This window comes from Poecile atricapillus, chromosome 27 (assembly GCF_030490865.1).
Source record: "Poecile atricapillus isolate bPoeAtr1 chromosome 27, bPoeAtr1.hap1, whole genome shotgun sequence".
Classification (NCBI taxonomy): domain Eukaryota; kingdom Metazoa; phylum Chordata; class Aves; order Passeriformes; family Paridae; genus Poecile; species Poecile atricapillus.
This window is the reverse complement of record NC_081275.1, coordinates 1527358-1546289: the sequence shown is the minus strand read 5'-3', so window position 1 is coordinate 1546289 and position 18932 is coordinate 1527358. Positions and strand designations below refer to the sequence as shown.

Here is an 18932-nt window from a genome sequence, read left to right as displayed (position 1 = left end):
CACGGGTGACACGGGGGACACGGGGGACAGGGAGGACACGGGGAACACGGGTGACACGGGGGACAGGGAGGACACGGGGGACACGGGGGACACTGGGGACACGGGTGACACGGGTGACACGGGGGATACGGGGGACACGGGTGACACGAGGCACACGGGTGACACGGGTGACACTGGTGACACGGGTGGCACGGGTGACACGAGTGACACGGGTGACACTGGTGACACGGGTGGCACGGGTGACACGAGTGACACGAGTGACACGGGTGACAGCGGTGCTGGCGGCGAGGGGCTCAGCACCAGCGGGGTTTTGGGTGGCAGCGGCTGGAACGATGTTAATGACTTTTCTTCCTGTCGCTCTCCTTTTACACCGAGGGCAGCTCCGTAACCAGAGCCGCTTCCTTCCCCGAGATTAAGGAGCCGTCTGCTCGCCCTCCCCGGGCCGCTGAGCCACCCCCCCCCGCCCCGCCCCGCCGAGCTGCCACCGAATTGTCACCCCCGGCTGGCCCTGGTGGCGCTGGGGAAGGGGACACCCACCCCTGTCACCCTTGGGTGCCCCTTTCCCACGAGGTGCGGGGAGCTGAGCACCCTCCCAGCGCTGCTCAGGAATTGGGCAGGGGGGTTCGAGAGGCTCCCCGCGACCCCCGCCCCGCTCTCCCCTCCTTCCCGGGGGGTTCGAGAGGCTCCCCGCGACCCCCGCCCCGCTCCCCTCCTTCCCTCCCCTCCCCTCCCTGGGGCTCCCCCAAAGCGGGGCTCCCCCAAATCGGGGGGCTGCAGGGGGGTTTGGGGCAGGAAGAGGAGGGTGACACCGCCGGGGTGCAGCGTGAGGACGCCCCGCCTGGGGGGGACCCTCCACGGGGGGAACCGAGCCCCCCCAAACCCACCACCGCTCCCCGGCCGTGACTCGATTTCCCCAGCCCGCTGTGACTCACAGGACGCTGCTGGTGGCGAGGGACCCCGCCAGCTTTGCTGGGGGGACAAAATCCTTGTGGTGGCCCCACTTTGGGACAGGAGGGAACCCGGGGGGGGTTTGGGGAGGGGTCCCAGGGTCTCTCCGCTCCGGGGGTGGGGAGCGGGGTGAGGCTCCGTCCCTCGCAGCCGGCGCTGGCTGCAGGTGGGCGGCGGATGCGGCCCCGGGCCGGGGGTCCCCCGGGTGGGTGGCAGGTGGCCGGGCCGGGCCGGGGGCCCTGCGGTTTGCAATTCATCCCTCCATGAAGCGCTCGTCACCGCTCTGCCTTCGAGCAGCGGCGAGATGCAAATTCCTCCGGGGTGGGGGCAGTATTTTTGGTTTTCCCTGAGACCAAATTTAGCCCCCCGCGGGTGCCCGGTGCCCTTGTGGCTCGTTTTTAATAATGAAAACAGGAACGATGCCACTGACTAAGAAAATTACCCTCAAGTTTCCCCCTCGCTCCCCAGAAGCCAAATTCCTGCCGGCTCCTTCCACGGCAGAGGCAGAACCCGCCCGGGGGGCTGGGCTGGAGGGAGCTGCGGGGTTTGGGGACACTTTGGGGACACTTTGGGGACTTCAGAATTGTACCCCCCGGCTGGGTTCAAGCCTCTGGCCGGTCCCTGTGCGGGGTTTTGGTGGCGGGATGACACGGTGACATTCCCCAGAGGGGACAGGGGACATCCGGGATGATCCCCCCCACCCAGGGTCTCACCGAGCCGGGAGACCCCCGGGGATGGGAGAAACTGAGGAACGGGGCGATGCCAGGCTTGGCTCGAGGATGTTTGGGATGCTCGGGAATCCACAAGGGATGTGACCCGCGGTGACAAGTGTGTCCCCAACCCCCCCCGGGGCGTATCCTGCAGCCGAGCCGCTTCCTCCTGGCCCCTCTGTGCGGGCGTTTGGCGAGTGCCGGAAGCCACACGGGTGCCCAGGAGGGAGCGGGCACGGCGGCCACACGGTGCTGGCCTCGGCCACCACCGCCCCCCACCCCCGGGGACCCTCGGATGTGCCACGCCAGCCTGGCATCAGCCACCGGCAGAGGGGAAACTGAGGCACGGCGCTGGGAAGGGAGGGGCTTTAACCCCGAGGAGGTCCCGGAGCTCCCGCGCTCCAGGGAGGGCCCTGCGGGTGAGGATGGAGGGGGGTGAGGAGGGGTCGGACCCCCCAAATCTCGGTGGTCCCTCTTTGTGGAGGGCGGAGCTCAGGACTGTCCCATCCCAAGGGACCCTGTGTCCCGGAGGTGGCCGGGGTGTCCCAAAAGTGTCCTGGGTGTCCCACAGGTGCCCCAGAGGTGTCCTGGGTGTCCCACAGGTGTCTCGGAGGTGTCAGGGGTGTCCCAGAGGTGTCCGGGGTGTCCCACAGGTGTCCCAGAGGTGTCCTGGGTGTCCCAGAGGTGTCCCAGAGGTGTCCTGGGTGTCCCAGAGATGTTCGGGGTGTCCCGGAGCTGTCCCGGGTGTCCCAAAAGTGTCCTGGGTGTCCCACAGGTGCCCCAGAGGTGTCCAGGATGTCCCAGAGGTGTGCTGGGTGTCCCAGAGGTGTCCTGGGTGTCCCGGAGGTGTCCGAGGTGTCCCACAGGTGTCCCAAAGGTGTCCGGGGTGTCCCACAGGTGTCCCACAGGTGTCCTGGGTGTCCCAGAGGTGTCCCGAAGGTGTCCAGGATGTCCCGAAGGTGTCCGGGGTGTCCCCGAACATCCCTGTCGCCTGCCGATGGGACAGCTGGTGGTCAAGGTGACCGTCAGGACACGGCTCCTGTCCCTCCTGTCCCTCCTGTCCCTCCTGTCCCTCCTGTCCCTCCTGTCCCTCCTGGCCCTGCATGGGGACACTTGTGACAACAATCTCCCCAGGAGTCCTGCCGCGTCTTCCAGCGTCCCTGGTGTCACTTTACCGTGCCAGGGGGACACTCAAGGCCGTGACATCCTGGGGACAGGGCCACACTCCTGGTCCCTCCCCTCCGGACCCCTCCGGCACCATCCAGGACCCTCAGGGCGAGGTGTGGAGGTGGCGGGTCCCCAGCTGTGGGCACGGTGGGGACACTGGCGAGCCCGACACCCTCTGGGTGGCCACGCCGGCTGATCCCGCAGCGGGGACAGCGTCCGTGTGAATTTATCCTCGGCGGCGATGGCAAAACGGGAATGAATTAGCACGAGGTGACGTCAGGAGCGTTTGTGCCTCAGCGCTCGCTTCCCCCCCCCGTTAATGAGCGGCTCCCCCCTCCCTCCTCATCCTTAACCCCCCCTCCGGCCTTTGTTTTCCCTCCTAGGAAAATATTATTCTGGAAATTTCCTTGTTTTCCTTCTTTTTCTCACTTGGGAACTCGGCAGAGGAGGAGGGGGGGTCTCTGCTCGGTGGGTGGGGAGGGGGTGGCAGCGGTCTGGGGTTGCCCCGGGAGGGTGGGGACAGCTGGACTGGGGGATGCTGTCCCCACTGCCAACCTCGGGGAGTCCGAAAAGCGTGGGGAGGGGGCGGGGGGGTCAGCAGGAGGGGCTCTGCAGAGAGATTGGAGGCCGGGATCCCTCTGGACAATGGCACGGCTGGAAAAGCGGCCCGGGTGGCTGCTGAGCTGTGTCTGCTGGGCCAATCCACAACCCCCGGGACACCCCCGAGCCCCTCCCGCCTGCCCGGGGGTCCCGGGGGTCCTGGGGGTCCTGGGGGTCCCGTCCATCCAGCCCCCACCGCCGCCTTAACTCCCCATTTCCTCCTGCCCCACAGCTCCGGGGAGAAGCAGGGCTGTCCCCATCCCTGTCCCCATCCTCATCCCTGTCCCCATCTTCATCCCTGTCCCCATCCCTGTCCCCATCCTCATCCCTGTCCCCATCTCCACCCCTATTATCCTCACCCGTGTCCCCATCTCCAGTTCTGTCCCCACTCCCATTCCTGTCCCCATCTCCGTTCCTGTCCCCTGTCCCCATCCCTGTCCCCTTCCTGCCATCTTGTTCCCATCCTTATCCCCGTCCCCATTCCTGTCCCTTGTCCCTGTCCCAATCCCCATCCCTATCCCTGTCCCCATCCCTGTCCTGTGTCCCTGTCCCTTGTCCCCATCCTCGTCCCCATTCCTGTCGCCATCCCTGTCCCCAGCCCCATTCCTGTCCCTTGTCCCTGTCCTTGTCCCCATTCCCATCCCTTGTCCTCATCCCTGTCCCCATTCCTTGTCCCCATCCTTGTCCCTGTCCCTGCTCCTGTCCCCTGTCCCCGCTCCTGTCCCCTGTCCCCTGCTGCCCCCGCTGTCCCGTGGGGATCTCCACCCGTGACCGCGGATCCCAGGGGGTTCAGGGCTGCGTTTTCCCTCTTCAGGGGTCCCCTTTTCCCTCTTCCCCCACCCGCAGGAGTCGGGAAGGACCCAGAGCTGTCCGGAGCGGTGACAGTGGCACTGTCACCCGTCCTTCTGCGCGGTGTGGGAGCGGCCGGGTGGCACCGAGCCCCTCCCGCGCCGCTGCCCCACCGGGAATGGAAAATATTGACGGGAGCAGAGCTGGGCACCTGCCAAGGGAAGCGGCCACGGCAGAGCCAAATGCCTCGGTGGTGGCTGCAGGGGACACCGGGACTTCCCCAGGCACAGCGGGGTCAAGGACAGGTGCCGGGAAGGCCTGGCCTCGGGGTGGGCACGGGACGGGCTCGGCTGAGCTCCCCGGTGGTCTCAGAGCACCCCAAAACCAGGGGAAGAGAGGGGACCGAGCTCTCATCGTGTCACCAGAGTAGGGGAGGACCCCAATTATCCCTTCCCTGTGTCCCCCCAAACCCCCAAAACCAGCGGGAGAGGGGAGGGGACCCAGCCCTCATCGTGTCACCCCTCCAGCAGTGACACCAGAGTAGGGGAGGACCCCAATTATCCCTTCCCTGTGTCCCCCCAAACCCCACGGCAGGAGCGTGGCCCCCCCACCTTGTCCCTCCATCCCCACACTTTGTCCCCGGTGTCCCCACCCCTGCCACGCTCCTCCCGTGTCCCCCCATCTCCTCTCCCCGTGCCCCACGTCCCCTCCACGTGTCCCCCGTCCCGTCCCTGGCTCCCGGTCCCCCTCCCCGCCCCCGGCCCGCCCCGGTTCGGTGCCGCCCCCGCGGGGGTGGGGAGGGCGGGCAGGGCGGAGCTCCCGGAGCGGAGCCGCTTCTTTGGATAAGAGGCGCGGGGCCCGGTGCCGGTGGAGCGTGTGAGGGCAGCGGCACCGGCGGGGCGCGGAGCATCCCCCGCTCACCCCACGGCGCTTTTCGGGCTTTTCTGGGTGTTTTCGGGTGTTTTTTGCGGGGTTGGTTATTTTTCCTTGTTTTTTTTCCCCACATTCCTTGGCTGTCCCAGAGCCGCCGCCGCAGCTCGGGGACCCCCACCCGGGACCACCGGGCATGGAGGGGGCGGCGGGAGCCCGGCCAGGCGGGCAGCGCTGACCGGAGCCGCGTCCCGGGGCCGCCGCCGGCGGGGACCCCCCATGAGCGGCTGAGCGGGGCCGGTGCCCCCCGCCCGTCCATGGGCGCGCTGGAGCCGGGCACCGGAGCCCCCCGGGCCGCCGCCCCCATGCTCAGCACCGCCGCCAGCCTCGCCAAGGAGCCGCCGGGCCCCCGGGACGCCGCCGCCGCTTTTTTCGGTGATGGCGGGGGACCGGAACCGGGAGCCCCCCCGCTCTCTTACGGCGCTCCCGGAGGTTTCGGCGGCCGGTTCCTGGGGCCGTGCCCGCCGTACCGGGCTCCGCCGCCTCCCGCCGCTCCGGTGGAAGGTTACGCGGGTGCCGAGGGCGGTTTCGGCGGCGGGGGGGGCCCGCTGTGCCCCCCGCTCTGTGCCCTGCCCGGCTACAGGGCGGCCGGGAAGGTGCAGGTGATGCTCAACAATTACCCGCTCTGGGCCAAGTTCCACAAGCACCAGACCGAGATGATCATCACCAAACAGGGCAGGTGAGCCGGGAGGACCGGGAGAGAGCTCTGGGGGGGACCGGAGAGCCGGGGAGAACCGGGGGGAACCGGGGGGAACCGCGAGGAACCGGGGCTGGGGTGCAGCGGGGAACTGGGAGGCACTGGGATGCGCTGGAGCGCACCGGGACGGAGCGGGAATGGGGATGGCAGGGGACACGGAACTGTCGCAAGACGCGTGAGGCAGCGGAGGGGACCTGAGGGCACCGAGGGGAACCTGAGAGCACCGGAGACAGAGACCGGCAGCGCCACCCGGACCCGCACGGGCACACCGGGGGTGGCGGGGGTCCGGTGTGGCACGGGGGGTGCGGGGACACCGGCAGTGAGGGGGGTGGGACAGGCCGGGGGAGGGGGCTGAGGGGTCCTGCCTCGCCTCCCTAAAGAGCTGGGAGGTGTTTGTGGGTCTGGGGGTGCAAGAGGGGGCTCCCAGGTTTCGAGAAAAGCCTGGGAGGAGGAGGCGAAGCACCCCAGACATCCCCTGGTGCTGTTCGCTTGTGGGAAGGAGAAAAGGGTCTGGGGGTGTCCCCACGTGTATCAGGGAGGGACAGGGGACGCGGTGACAGGAAGGTGGCAGAGGTGGTGTCGCTGCCAGGGGTCTGCGGGCGGCTTTGATCCGGCCCCAACCCACGGGCCGGATCCGGAGCTCGGCGCTGCAACAAGTGGCGAGGAGCTGCTGCTGGGTGGTGACACCCCCGCCACTCCCTGTCCCCTCCGTGGGGTTAAAACCCCCCCCGAGGGTGGGTGGTGACACCCCCGCCACTCGCTGTCCCCTCCGTGGGGTGAAACCCCCCCCGCTGCCCCACGTGTGACCAGGGAAGGGGGAGCGTCCTGGCCACGTCTTGGTTGCCAAAAGCGCCTTTGGTGTCGCCACAGCCGTCGCTGTCCCCTCCGTGTCCCCTCCGGCCCGCGCTGCAGGTTCCCGGGGCTGGGGAGGGTTGGGGGATTTTTGGGGGGGTTTAGGATTATCCCCACTTCTGTCAAAACCTCATTTTGGGGGGTCTGGGTGCCACGCGGGCCCTGTGGGGGTCCAAGACTCGCAGGGAGGGGAGCCCAAAATGCTGAGCTCGTCCTTCATCCCCACATTGGGGTGATGAGGATGAGGAGGAGCCGGACTTTGCTGCGCTTCGGGCGTCTCAATGGGATCAGGCTGGGAATGGGATTGGTGGGAATAGGATCACAGTGGGAATGGGATCAGGCTGGGAATGGGATCAGGCTGGGAATGGGATCACGGGCAATGGGATCACGTTGGGAATGGGATCAGGCTGGGAATGGGATCAGGCTGGGAATGGGATCACGGGCAATGGGATCACGTTGGGAATGGGATCAGGCTGGGAATGGGATTGGTGGGAATGGGATCACTGGGAACGGGATCACACCAGCAGTGGGATCACTGGCAATGGGATCACTCTGGCAATGGGATCACTGGCAATGGGATCACTCTAGGAATGGGATCACTGGCAATGGGATCACTCTGGCAATGGGATCACTGGCTGGCAATGGGATCACTGGCAATGGGATCATTCTGGGAATGAGATCACCAGCAATGGGATCACTGGCAATGGGATCACAGCAGGGCTCACACAGAGCTCAGCCACCACCAGATCATCCCGAGGGGCTCCCCAAACCCTCTGCCCAGGGGGGGACAGATCCACGTCCCCCCGCTGTGCCCTCAGCAGCTGGCACAGCCCCCCCTGCAGCCCCCCCTGCCCAGCCCCATCCCCGTGCCCGGGGGGTCCCTTTCTGCCCGGCCTCGCCCCCCGGCTCGCTCGGCCGAGAGACAGATGGTGTCACTTCGATGCTGAGCCCGACCTGCTTAATGTGTTGGAAGTCTAAACACGTTAGGGCCGCTTGGTTTGCCACGGCCCCGCTCCCAGCGCCGCCACGGATGGGGTGACACGTCCCCAGTGCCACCCGAGGGGGTGACACGTCCCCAGTGCCACCCTCGGGGCTGCCGGGGACCCCAAACCGGTGCTTGTCACCCGCCGCCCTTCAGGCCTTGCAGGAATGTGCTGAAATTCCGCTTTTTTTGGGTTTTTTTCCTCCCTTTTCTCCTCTTTTTCCCAGCTGGGTGCTGGGAGCTCTCCCTGCTGTGTCAGACTCTGGGAAATTGGGGTGGCCCCACAGATCCCATCCCCCCCTGCCCTGCCCCGACTGAAACCAGGCGATTTTGGGGTTTTTTTCCCCCCTTTTCTCCTCTTTTCCCAGCTGGGTGCTGGGGGAGAGCTCTGCTCTCCCTGCTGTGTCAGGGTCTGGGAAATTGGGGTGGCCCCACAGATCCCGTTTCCCCTTGCCCTGAAACCAGGCGATTTTGGGTTTTTTTCCCCTCTTTTCTCCTCTTTTCCCCAGCTGGGTGCTGGGAGCTCTCCCTGCTGTGTCAGACTCTGGGAAATTGGGGTGGCCCCACAGATCCCGTCCCCCCTGCTCTGAAACCAGGCGATTTTGGGGTTTTTTCACCCCTTTTCTCCTCTTTTTCTCAGCTGGGTGCTGGGAGCTCTCCCTGCTGTGTCAGGGTCTGGGAAATTGAGGTGGCCCCACAGATCCCGTTTCCCCTTGCCCTGAAACCAGGCGATTTTGGGGTTTTTTCCCCCCTTTTCTCCTCTTTTCCCCAGCTGGGTGCTGGGAGCTCTCCCTGCTGTGTCAGGGTCTGGGAAATTGGGGTGGCCCCACAGATCCCGTCCCCCCTGCCCTGCCCCGACTGAAACCAGGCGATTTTGGGGTTTTTTTCCCCCCTTTTCTCCTCTTTTCCCAGGCTGGGTGCTGGGAGCTCTCCCTGCTGTGTCAGACTCTGGGAAATTGGGGTGGCCCCACAGATCCCGTTTCCCCCTGCCCTGAAACCAGGCGATTTTGGGGTTTTTTCACCCCTTTTCTCCTCTTTTTCCCAGCTGGGTGCTGGGAGCTCTCCCTGCTGTGTCAGGGTCTGGGAAATTGGGGTGGCCCCACAAATCCCATCCCCCCCTGCCCTGAAACCAGGCGATTTTGGGGTTTTTTCCCCTCTTTTCTCCTCTTTTCCCCAGCTGGGTGCTGGGAGCTCTCCCTGCTGTGTCAGTGTTTGGGAAATTGGGGTGGCCCTACAGATCCCGTCCCCCCCTGCCCTGAAACCAGGCGATTTTGGGGTTTTTTCCCCTCTTTTCTCCTCTTTTCCCCAGCTGGGTGCTGGGAGCTCTCCCTGCTGTGTCAGGGTCTGGGAAATTGGGGTGGCCCCACAGACCCCGTCCCCCCCTGCCCTGCCCCGACTGAAACCAGGCGATTTTGGGGTTTTTTCCCCAGCACCATCCCCCCAAAATGAGGGGGCTGAGTGAGGGGGGGCTCGCTCTGTGCAGGGGGGGCTCGGGGCGAGCCCAGCCCGTGGAAAGAGTCAAAGTCAGAGCCACAGAACATCCGTTTTCCCCCGAGCCTGAGCCACTCGTGCAGCGTGCGGCGTGCAGGGCTGCTGAGACAGGAAAAACCCCAGCGCGGGGCTCCAGGGGGGCCTGGACCCCAAAAAGGGGACCCGAGGGGAATCTGAACCCCAAAAAGGGGACCCGAACCCCAAAAAGGGGACCCGAACCCCGAAATGGGATCCGAGAGGGACCCGAAACCCAAAAAGGGGATTTGTACCCCAAAAAGGGGACCCGAGGGGGACCTAAACCCGAAAAGGGGACCCGAACCCCAAAAAGGGGACCCGAGGGAGGACCCGAACCCCGAAAAGGGGACCCGAACCCCAAAAAGGGGATCCGAGGGGGGACCTGAACCCCAAAAAAGGGACTTGAACCCCAAAAGGGGATCCAAGGGGGACGTGAACCCCAAAAAGGGGATCCGAGGGGGATCTGAACCCGAAAAAGGGACCCCAGGGAGACCCAAACCCCAAAAAGGGGACCCGAGGGAGGACATGAACCCCAAAAGGGGACCCCAGGGAGACCCGAACCCCAAAAAGGACCCTGCCAGGCTGGGTGGCTCTGGGGCAGGACATGGGACACGTTCCCATCCCGCCCTTTCCTCAGCACTAACGGGGTGCAGCCCCCCCCGGGACCCCCCGGGGGAGGATTTGGGGCTGGGGGCTGCCTTGGGGACATGGTGGCACTGGGGTGACCCTGGCCAGGCGCTGGCATTTTCCTGCTGCCACCTTTCCTGCCTGTCCTGAGCCACCCCGACATCCAAACCCAAATCCCTGCGGGTTTCCCACCCTGTCCCCGTCCCCCCCCGAGGTCCCCCCGGGTCCCCCCCGGGTCCCCCCGGGTCCCCCCCGGTCCCCCCCGGTCCCCCCGGGTCCCTCGGGGCTCTCCAGCTCAGGATTTCTGTGGAAACCCCCAAGGACTCTCCGGGCACGGGGAATTCCTGCCCTGGGGGTTCTGCGGCCGAGCCGCTGCACTTTGGGGTGTCGCAGGTCCCGTCCTGGCATTTTGGGGGTGCTCAGGGGCTGGCCCTGAATTTTGGGGTGTCACGGGGTCTGCTTTGCCTTTTGGGGTTACACCATGGGGGTTTTTACATTTTGGGGTTACGCAAAGGGGTTGTTTTTGCATTTTGGGATTGCACAAAAGGGGTTTTTGCATTTTGGGGTTACACCAAGGGGGTTTTTACCTTTTGGGGTTACATAAAAGTTGTTTTTTTTCCCTTTTGGGGTTACACAGGGATCCCGTTGTTTTGGGGTTACCAGAGGGGGGTGTTTTTACCTTTTGGGGCTACATGAAGGGATTTTTTTACCTTTTGGGGTTACACAAAGGGGTATTTTTACCTTTTGGGGTTACATGAAGGGATTTTTTGCCCTTTGGGGTTACACAGAGGGGTGTTTTTACCTTTTGGGGCTATATGAAGGGTGGGTTTCTTTGCCTTTTGGGGTTTTGCAGAGATCCCGGTGTTTTGGGGTTACATAAAGGGGTGTTTTTGCATTTTGGGGTTACACAAAAGGGTTTTTGCATTTTGGGGTTACCAAAGGGGGGTGCTTTTACCTTTTGGGGTTACATAAAGGGGGGTTTTTACCTTTTGGGGTTACATGAAGGGTTTTTTTTACTTTTTGGGGTTACACAAAGGGGTTTTTTTACCTTTTGGGATTACATAAAGGGGGTTTTTTTTTGCCTTTTGAGAAACACAGGGATCCCGGTGTTTTGGGTTTACCAAAGGGGGGTGTTTTTGCCTTTTGGGGCTACATGAAGGGTGGGTTTCTTTGCCTTTTGGGGTTTTGCAGGGATCCCGGTGTTTTGGGGTTACACAAAGGGGTGTTTTTACCTTTTGGGGTTACATGAAGGGATTTTTTTACTTTTTGGGGTTACACAGAGGGGTGTTTTTACCTTTTGGGGTTACACAAAGGGGTTTTTTTTACTTTTTGGGGTTACACAAAGGGTTTTTTTTTTTTGCCTTTTGGGGTTTTGCAGGATCCCGGTGTTTTGGGGTCACACGAGGCTTTGATTTGAGGGGTGGTCGAGCACGAGGAGGGGACAGCAGAGCTGGCAGCGCCCTTTGGGGACACTGGGGGCTGGCTGTCCCCACACGGGCTGGCCTGGGGACACGGCGTGCCCGGCTGGCAGCTGTGCCCCGCTTGTCACCGTGTCCCGCTTGTCACCGTGTCCCGCTGCGCTGGGACATCGAGCCTGTCACCCACAGCGGGCAGCACAGATGTGCAGAACAGATGTGCAGATGTGCAGATGTGCAGATGTGCAGATGTGCAGTACAGATGTGCAGTACAGATGTGCAATGCAGATGTGCAGATGTGATGTGCAGAGCAGATGTGCAGATGCGCAGTACAGATGTGCAGTGCAGATGTGCAGTACAGATGTGCAGTGCAGATGTGCAGATGTGCAGATGCGCAGTACAGATGTACAGATATGCAGATGTGCAGTACAGATGTGCAATGCAGATGTGCAGATGTGATGTGCAGAGCAGATGTGCAGATGTGCCGCACAGCTGGGCCGTGGCACCGGGGCTTGTCCAGCTGTGGCACCGTGTCGAGTGTTGTGTCACCGTGCCATGCACTGGTGTGTGACCATGCCATGTCCCCGTGCCATGCACTGGTGTGTCACCACCGTGCCATGTCACCGTGCCATGAACTGGTGTGTCACCACCGTGCCATGTCACTGTGCCATGTTTTGATGTGTCACCATTCCATGTCACCGTGCCATGTCCAGCAGTTGTGCCATGTCACTGTGCCATGCACTGGTGTGTCACCATGCCATGTCACCGTGCCATGTCCAGCAGTTGTGCCATGTCACCGTGCCATATTTTGGTGTGTCACTGTGCCATGCACTGGTGTGTCACCATGCCATGTCACCATGCCATGCACTGGTGTGTCACCGTGCCATGTCACCGTGCCATGCACTGGTGTGTCACCACCGTGCCGTGTCACTGTGCCATGTTTTGGTGTGTCACCATTCCATGTCACCGTGCCATGTCCAGCAGTTGTGCCATGTCACCATGCCATGAACTGGTGTGTCACCACCGTGCCATGTCACTGTGCCATGTTTTGGTGTGTCACTGTGCCATGCATTGCTATGCCACCACCGTGCCATGTCCAGCAGTTGTGCCATGTCACCGTGCCATATTTTGGTGTGTCACCGTGCCATGCACTGGTGTGTCACCATGCCATGTCACTGTGCCATGCACTGGTGTGTCACCACTGTGCCGTGTCACTGTGCCATGTTTTGGTGTGTCACCATTCCATGTCACCGTGCCATGTTTTGGTGTGTCACCATGCCGTGTCCAGCAGCCATGCCATGTCACCGTGCCATGCTGTGGTGTGTGACCGTTCCGTGTCACCGTGCCATGTCCAGCAGCTGTGCCATGTCCCCGTGCCATGCACTGGTGTGTCACCATGCCATGTCACCGTGCCATGTTTTGGTGTGTCACCGTGCCATGTCCAGCAGCTGTGCCATGTCCCCGTGCCATGTCCCCGTGCCATGTCCCCGTGCCATGTCCCCGTGCCATGCCGTGCCACCCCGCCGTGTCCCCAGCCGCACACCTGTGCCCCACCGCCGTGCAGCAGCGGGGGTTGGCACATGTCCCCCGCGGCCCTGGTGGCTCCTGCGGTCCCCGCGCTGCCGTCGGGGGAGGAGGAGGAGGAGGAGGAGGAGGCTCAGGAAGCCGCAGCTTCGGGGGCAGCCGAGGCTCCGCTCCTGGGGGGGGTTTGATCTCCTGCACCTCCTCTCCTTCCCCCGTGTCCCCACAGTGTCCCCAGTGCCACCAGCCGCTCTCTCTCTGTCCCCATCTCCCCGTGACGCCCCAAACCCCAAACCAAACCCCTCAGCGGCTGCACCCAGCGCTGCCCACCCGTCCTTTTGGAGGGGGGCACCTCCCAAACCGCACTCCCCGAGCCCCGGTGGAGCCGAGGATTTAAAAATAAAGGCGAGGCGAGCTCGGTTTCGGGTCTTGCCCCCACCCAGCCGTGCCCGGCCGGGCCCGTGCGGTTTTTCCCCGCGGCAGCAGCAGCGTGTGAGCGCCGAGCCGAGCCGGGCAGCGCCGGGGAACGCGCTGTGAGAGCAAAAAGCATAAAAAAAACAACCCCAAAAAACTGGTTTTGGGTTTTTTTTTTTTTAATCTCTTTGCACCTTGCAGCAGCTCGGCTTGGTGCAGAAGCCGCGCTGGGAGCTTGGCCGGTGCCTCGGCTCGGGGCTGCGGCGGCTCCCAGGCGGTTTTTAATGTGGTTGTAATTTTTTATCGGCGGCTGGAACCCCCTTTTCCTCCGTGCAGCCGCGTTGTGATCGCTCCAGAGGAGATGGGAGCCCCCGGGGGAGGCTCTTTTGGGGACAGAAAAGGGGAAAACGGGGTCTGGGAGGGTTCGGGGGAGTGGGGATGCTCAGGATCGCCTCCTCACCACGGCCGCTTTCTCCTTTATCTCTTTATCTTTTCATCTTCTTTTTATTCTCTTTATCTTTTTGGTTTTAGTGTTCTTTATCTCCTTTTACTTCTCCTCTTGATTTTTCTCTATTTTTACCCTCTTCTTTTTTCCTTCTTTGTTCTCTTCTTTTTTTATTCTTCTTTTTCTTTTGTTCTCTTCCCTTGCCCCCTCCTTTTTCTCTTTTTCTTAATTTTTTTTTTAATTTCTCGTTTGTTTCTTTCTCTTTCTATTTTTCCATTTATTTTTTTTAATTTTATTTTTCTCTTTCTTTTTCTATTCCCCACTCTCTCGCAAGGGCAATTTTGAGTCAGCCACCACCCGCCGAATTTTCTTTCCACTGCTCTTCCCCCGGCACTGCCCGAGCCCCGTTTCCTGGGGGGGCCAGGACCGATTCCCCCCCGAACCCCCCCATTTTTCCCCTCGGGAATTCGGGGTGAACATTCCCGGTGCCTGGGGGATCCCCCCCATTTTTCCCCTCGGGAATTCGGGGTGAATATTCCCGGTGCCTGGGGGATCCCCCTCATTTTTCCCCTCGGGAATTTGGGGTGAATATTCCCGGTGCCTGGGGGATCCCCCCATTTTCCCCTCGGGAATTCGGGGTGAATATTCCCCGTTCCTGAGGGATCCCCCCATTTTTCCCCTCGGGAATTCGGGGTGAACATTCCCGGTGCCTGGGGGATCCCCCCCATTTTTCCCCTCGGGAATTCGGGGTGAACATTCCCGGTGCCTGGGGGATCCCCGTGTCCCCCGGGCGGGTTTGGGGGGGTCCGGTGACATTAACGGAGTGACCTTGCAGAGTTGGGGGGTCGCTGGTGTCCAGCTCCCATCGGAGATCCAGAAACTCCCAAAATTCCACGGCTGGGGAGGCCAGCGAGCCTCAGCTGGTCACTGGGGGCTACTGGGGCTACTGGGAGCTACTGGGAGCTACTGGGGGTCACTGGGCGCTACTGGGGAGACTGGGGAGACTGGGGGCTACTGGGGCTACTGGGGCTACTGGGGAGACCTGGGGATACTGGGGCTACTGGGGGCCACTGGGGTCACTGGGGGCTACTGGGGGTAACTGCGGGCTACTGGGGAGACTGGGGAGACTGGGGGTCACTGGGGAGTCTGGGGGCTACTGGGGGTCACTGGGGAGTCTGGGGGCTACTGGGAGCTACTGGGGGCTACTGGGGGCTACTGGGGAGACTGGAAAGACTGGGGACACTGGGGCTACTGGGGACACTGGGGCTACTGGGGGTCACTGGGGAGTCTGGGGGCTACTGGGGCTACTGGGGGCTACTGGGGGCTACTGGGGAGACTGGAAAGGCTGGGGACACTGGGGCTACTGGGGACACTGGGGCTACTGGGGGTCACTGGGGCTACTGGGGGTCACTGGGGAGTCTGGGGGCTACTGGGAGCTACTGGGGGCTACTGGGGGCTACTGGGGGAGCCCGGGGCGAGTGATGGCCAGAGCAGGGAGCAGAGCTCCCCCAGCCCGGATTTGAGGGGACACCCGGGTGCCACGCGGGGTGCAGCCCCCCGGGGTGGGGGTGGCAGCTGCCACCCCGTGGTCCCCCCCGGTCCCAGCGTGTCCCCTTCCTGCCCTTGGCGCGGGCTGGCGCCCGGCCCGAAATAGCAGCGGTGTTGGTTTCCGATCCGGAAGGTGCCTGGGGAGGGGGAGGAAGATACCGGGGGAGGGGGGGGCTCGGCCCCCACTGCAGCCCCCCAGCTGCCGGGGTCACTCAGCTCCTCACGGGCACCCAGCCCGGGGAGCAGGAGGAGGAGGAGGAGGAGGAGGAGGAGGAGGAGGAGGAGGAGGGTGAGCACCGCGCTGCCTCAGTTTCCCCATCACCCACCCCGCCGCTGCCCCGCGCACCGAGGGCCGAGCGGGGTGAAGGGGGGGGTGACGGTGTCTGTGTGTCTGTCCCCTCCCCAGGCGCATGTTCCCCTTCCTCAGCTTCAGCGTGTCGGGGCTGAACCCCGTGGCTCACTACAGCGTCTGCGTGGACGTGGTGCTGGTGGACCAACACCACTGGCGCTACCAGGGCGGAAAATGGGTGCAGTGCGGGAAAGCCGAGGGCAACATGCCAGGTACCGGGGTGGGGGGGCTCTCCGTCCTCTTCCTCACCCTCCCGGGGCTGGCGGGGTGGCGGTGACACCGTGGCCGCTGTCCCCTCCCGCAGGGAACCGCCTGTACCTGCACCCCGACTCGCCCAACACGGGCGCGCACTGGATGAGGCAGGAGGTTTCCTTCGGGAAGCTGAAGCTCACCAACAACAAGGGAGCCTCCAACAACGTCGGGCAGGTGAGGGGAGGGGTCCCGCAGCCCTGGGAGCTTCCCCGTGACCCCTCCCCACCCCACCCCCCCCCCGGCCTGACGGCTCCGTGCCCGCCGTGTTCCCACCGCAGATGATCGTGCTGCAGTCGCTGCACAAGTACCAGCCGCGGCTGCACGTCACGGAGGTGAGGGAGGGCGAGGGGGAGGAAGGCTACCCCTCCCCGCACACTCACACCTTCGCCTTCCCCGAGACCCAGTTCATCGCCGTCACCGCCTACCAGAACGCCGATGTGAGTGTCAGACCCCCGGCCAGTCCCGAGCCCCCTCCCCAAAATCTCCCCAGCTCACGAAAACTCCAGGAATGCCCCCGGCATCCTCTCAGAAAGCAGTGAGGGTATCCCGGTGTCATCACAGCAGCCCCAAACCTCCCCTCAGGGCAGCCCCCAAGCACCCTCCGAGGTGTCCTGAGCTTCAGGAAAACCCCGCTGGTCTCCCCGCTGTCTGCAGCATCCCTGAGACCCCCGGTGCATCCCCTCAGCATCCCAGGGGCTCTCCCTGCATCCCTTCGGCATCCCAGAGGCCTCCCAGTGCCGCCAGTATCCCCTCAGACTTCCAGAACCACCCTGTGGGGTCTCCTCAGAACCACCCCCTGCATCCTCTCAGCGTTCCGGTGTCCCACAGAACCGTCCCGCACATCCCCTCAGTATCCCGGGGGCTCTCCCTGCATCCCTTCGGCATCCCAGAGGCTTCCCAGTGCCGCCAGTATCCCCTCAGACTTCCAGAACCACCCTGTGGGGTCTCCTCAGAACCACCCCCTGCATCCCCTCGGCATCCCAGTGTCCCACAGAACCGTCCTACACATCCCCACAGCATCCCAGGGTCTCTCCCTGCATCCCCTCGGCATCCCAGTGTCCCACTGAACCATCCCAGACATCCCCGGAACACCCCAGGGTCTTCCCCTGCATCCCCTCGGCATCCCAGGGTCTTCCCCTGCATCCCTTCGGCATCCCAGGGTCTCCCAGTGCAGCCAGTATCCCCTCAGAACTTCCAGAACCACCCTGTGGGGTCTCCTCAGAAGCACCCCCTGCATCCCCTCGGCGTCCCGGTGTCCCACGGAGCCGTCCCACACATCCCCTCAGCATCCCGGGGGCTCTTCCTGCATCCCTTCGGCATCCCAGTGTCCCACTGAACCATCCCACACATCCCCGGAACACCCCAGGGTCTCTTCCTGCATCCCCTCGGCATCCCAGGGTCTCCCAGTGCCGCCAGTATCCCCTCGGAACTTCCAGAACCACCCTGTGGGGTCTCCTCAGAAGCACCCCCTGCATCCCCTCGGCATCCCAGTGTCCCACAGAGCCGTCCCACACATCCCCGGAACATCCCAGGGTCTTCCCCTGCATCCCCTCGGCATCCCAGGGTCTCCCAGTGCCGCCAGTATCCCCTCAGATTCCCAGAGCCTCCCCCCGGATCCCTTCAGGCCCCTCCTGGACTCCCCACTCTCCCCCCCAGTGCCCCCTCCCGCCTCCCCTCAGCCCCCTGAGCCCCCCTGCCCCGGCGGAGGGTGGGATTCTGCTGGGATGGGGGTGAAAGGGACAGCGGGGGGACACCCCTGAGCAGGGACAAGCTGCCGGCAGCCCCCTCCCCATCCCCACATCCCCCCCTCCCCAGATCACCCAGCTGAAGATCGACCACAACCCCTTCGCCAAAGGATTCCGGGACAACTTTGACTCGTGAGTGCCGCCCCCTCCCTCCTGTCCGCCGCTCCCTGGGGGAGGAGGACCCCTCCCCAAAAAAAAAAAAAAACCCAAAAAACCCTTTCCGTGTGTTTCCCCCGCACCTGCAGGATGTACACGGCCTCGGAGAGCGACCGCCTGACCCCATCCCCTCCGGAGGCTCCGGGCTGCCAGCAGCTGCTGCCGGCCCCTCGCTTCCAGCCCTTCCTGCCCGAGCAGTACCCGCTGCCCCCGGGCCGCTTCTTCGGGGGGGAGCGGGGGGCTGCGCTGCCCCTGCCGCCCCCCAAAGACCCCCCTCCCTGGTATTTCCCCCCGCAGCAGCCCCCCGCCCCCGGAGCGCTGGAGTTCGGCGGCTACGACGGGGGGTACGGGGGTGGCAAATTAATGCCCTATGGGGTGAAACCCTTCGCGCTGCCCCCCACCCCACACCCGCCCCTGCCCTACTACCCCGAGGGGCCGGGGGGCTTCGGGGTGACGGGGGGCTGGAGCCCCGGGCAGTACGGCCCCAAGGGCGGCGCCGCGGCTCTGGGCTGGTACCGGGAGCCCCGGGAGGAGAAGGGGAAGGAGGCGGAGGGCTGGGCCCCCGAGCCCGCCGCCGCTGTGGCCTCGGGGGACTCGCCGGACTCGGGGCTGTACGAGTGCAAGCGGCGGAGGGTGTCCCCGTACCCCTCGAGCACCGAGAGCTCCCCCCCGGCCCGCAACGGCGACCTCTACGACAAGGAGCCGGTCACCGACGGGGGCTACTACGGCTTCTACTGAGCACCGGGGGGCGAGGGCTCGGAGACCCCCCCCCGGGCGCCCCAAATCTGGGTGCGAATGGGTCCTGAGTGCTCCCTCACCCTCTCCCCGGGCCGGTTTTAGCACCCAAATCCTGGCAGGACTCGAGCGGACGGGGGGGGCTCGGCCTGAATCAGCCCCCGGTGCCACCCCGGTGGGGCGGCGGGGGCGAGCGGGGAGGGGATGGGGGTGCTGGGGGTGCTGGGGGGTGCTGGGGAGCTCTTTTCTTGGTGTCGGTGGTTTTTAAGGGAGGGAGGGGTTAATGCTGGAGTATTTATTGAGCCCCCCTCGCCCCCCCGGCCGGTGTGGGGCGGGGGGGGCAGCAGCATATCGCAATAAAGGGGAGGCTGTGGGACACGGCTCCGGTCATTTCAGTGCGAGCGGGGAGGGAAACTGAGGCACGGGGGAGTGTGGGAGGGACTCGTGCACCCCCAGCCCCATTTGGGAGGGGGGTCCTGAGCCCCCCCCCCCCGTGGGTGGTGATGGAGGGGGAGGGGGGAAGGAATCTCTCTGCACACCCCAA

General features: G+C 64.1%; 1 protein-coding gene across 1 annotated transcript; it reads left to right on the top strand.

The window, feature by feature from the left end:
- The first annotated feature begins 5072 nt into the window (after window positions 1-5072).
- TBX21 (T-box transcription factor 21) lies at window positions 5073-18525 on the top strand. Its single transcript, XM_058858113.1, has 6 exons — window positions 5073-5823; window positions 15558-15712; window positions 15805-15926; window positions 16031-16189; window positions 17568-17629; window positions 17743-18525. The coding sequence occupies exons 1-6, from the start codon at window positions 5402-5404 to the stop codon at window positions 18389-18391; spliced, it is 1569 nt and encodes a 522-aa protein (XP_058714096.1). The 5' UTR covers window positions 5073-5401; the 3' UTR covers window positions 18392-18525.
- Window positions 18526-18932: the final 407 nt, after the last annotated feature.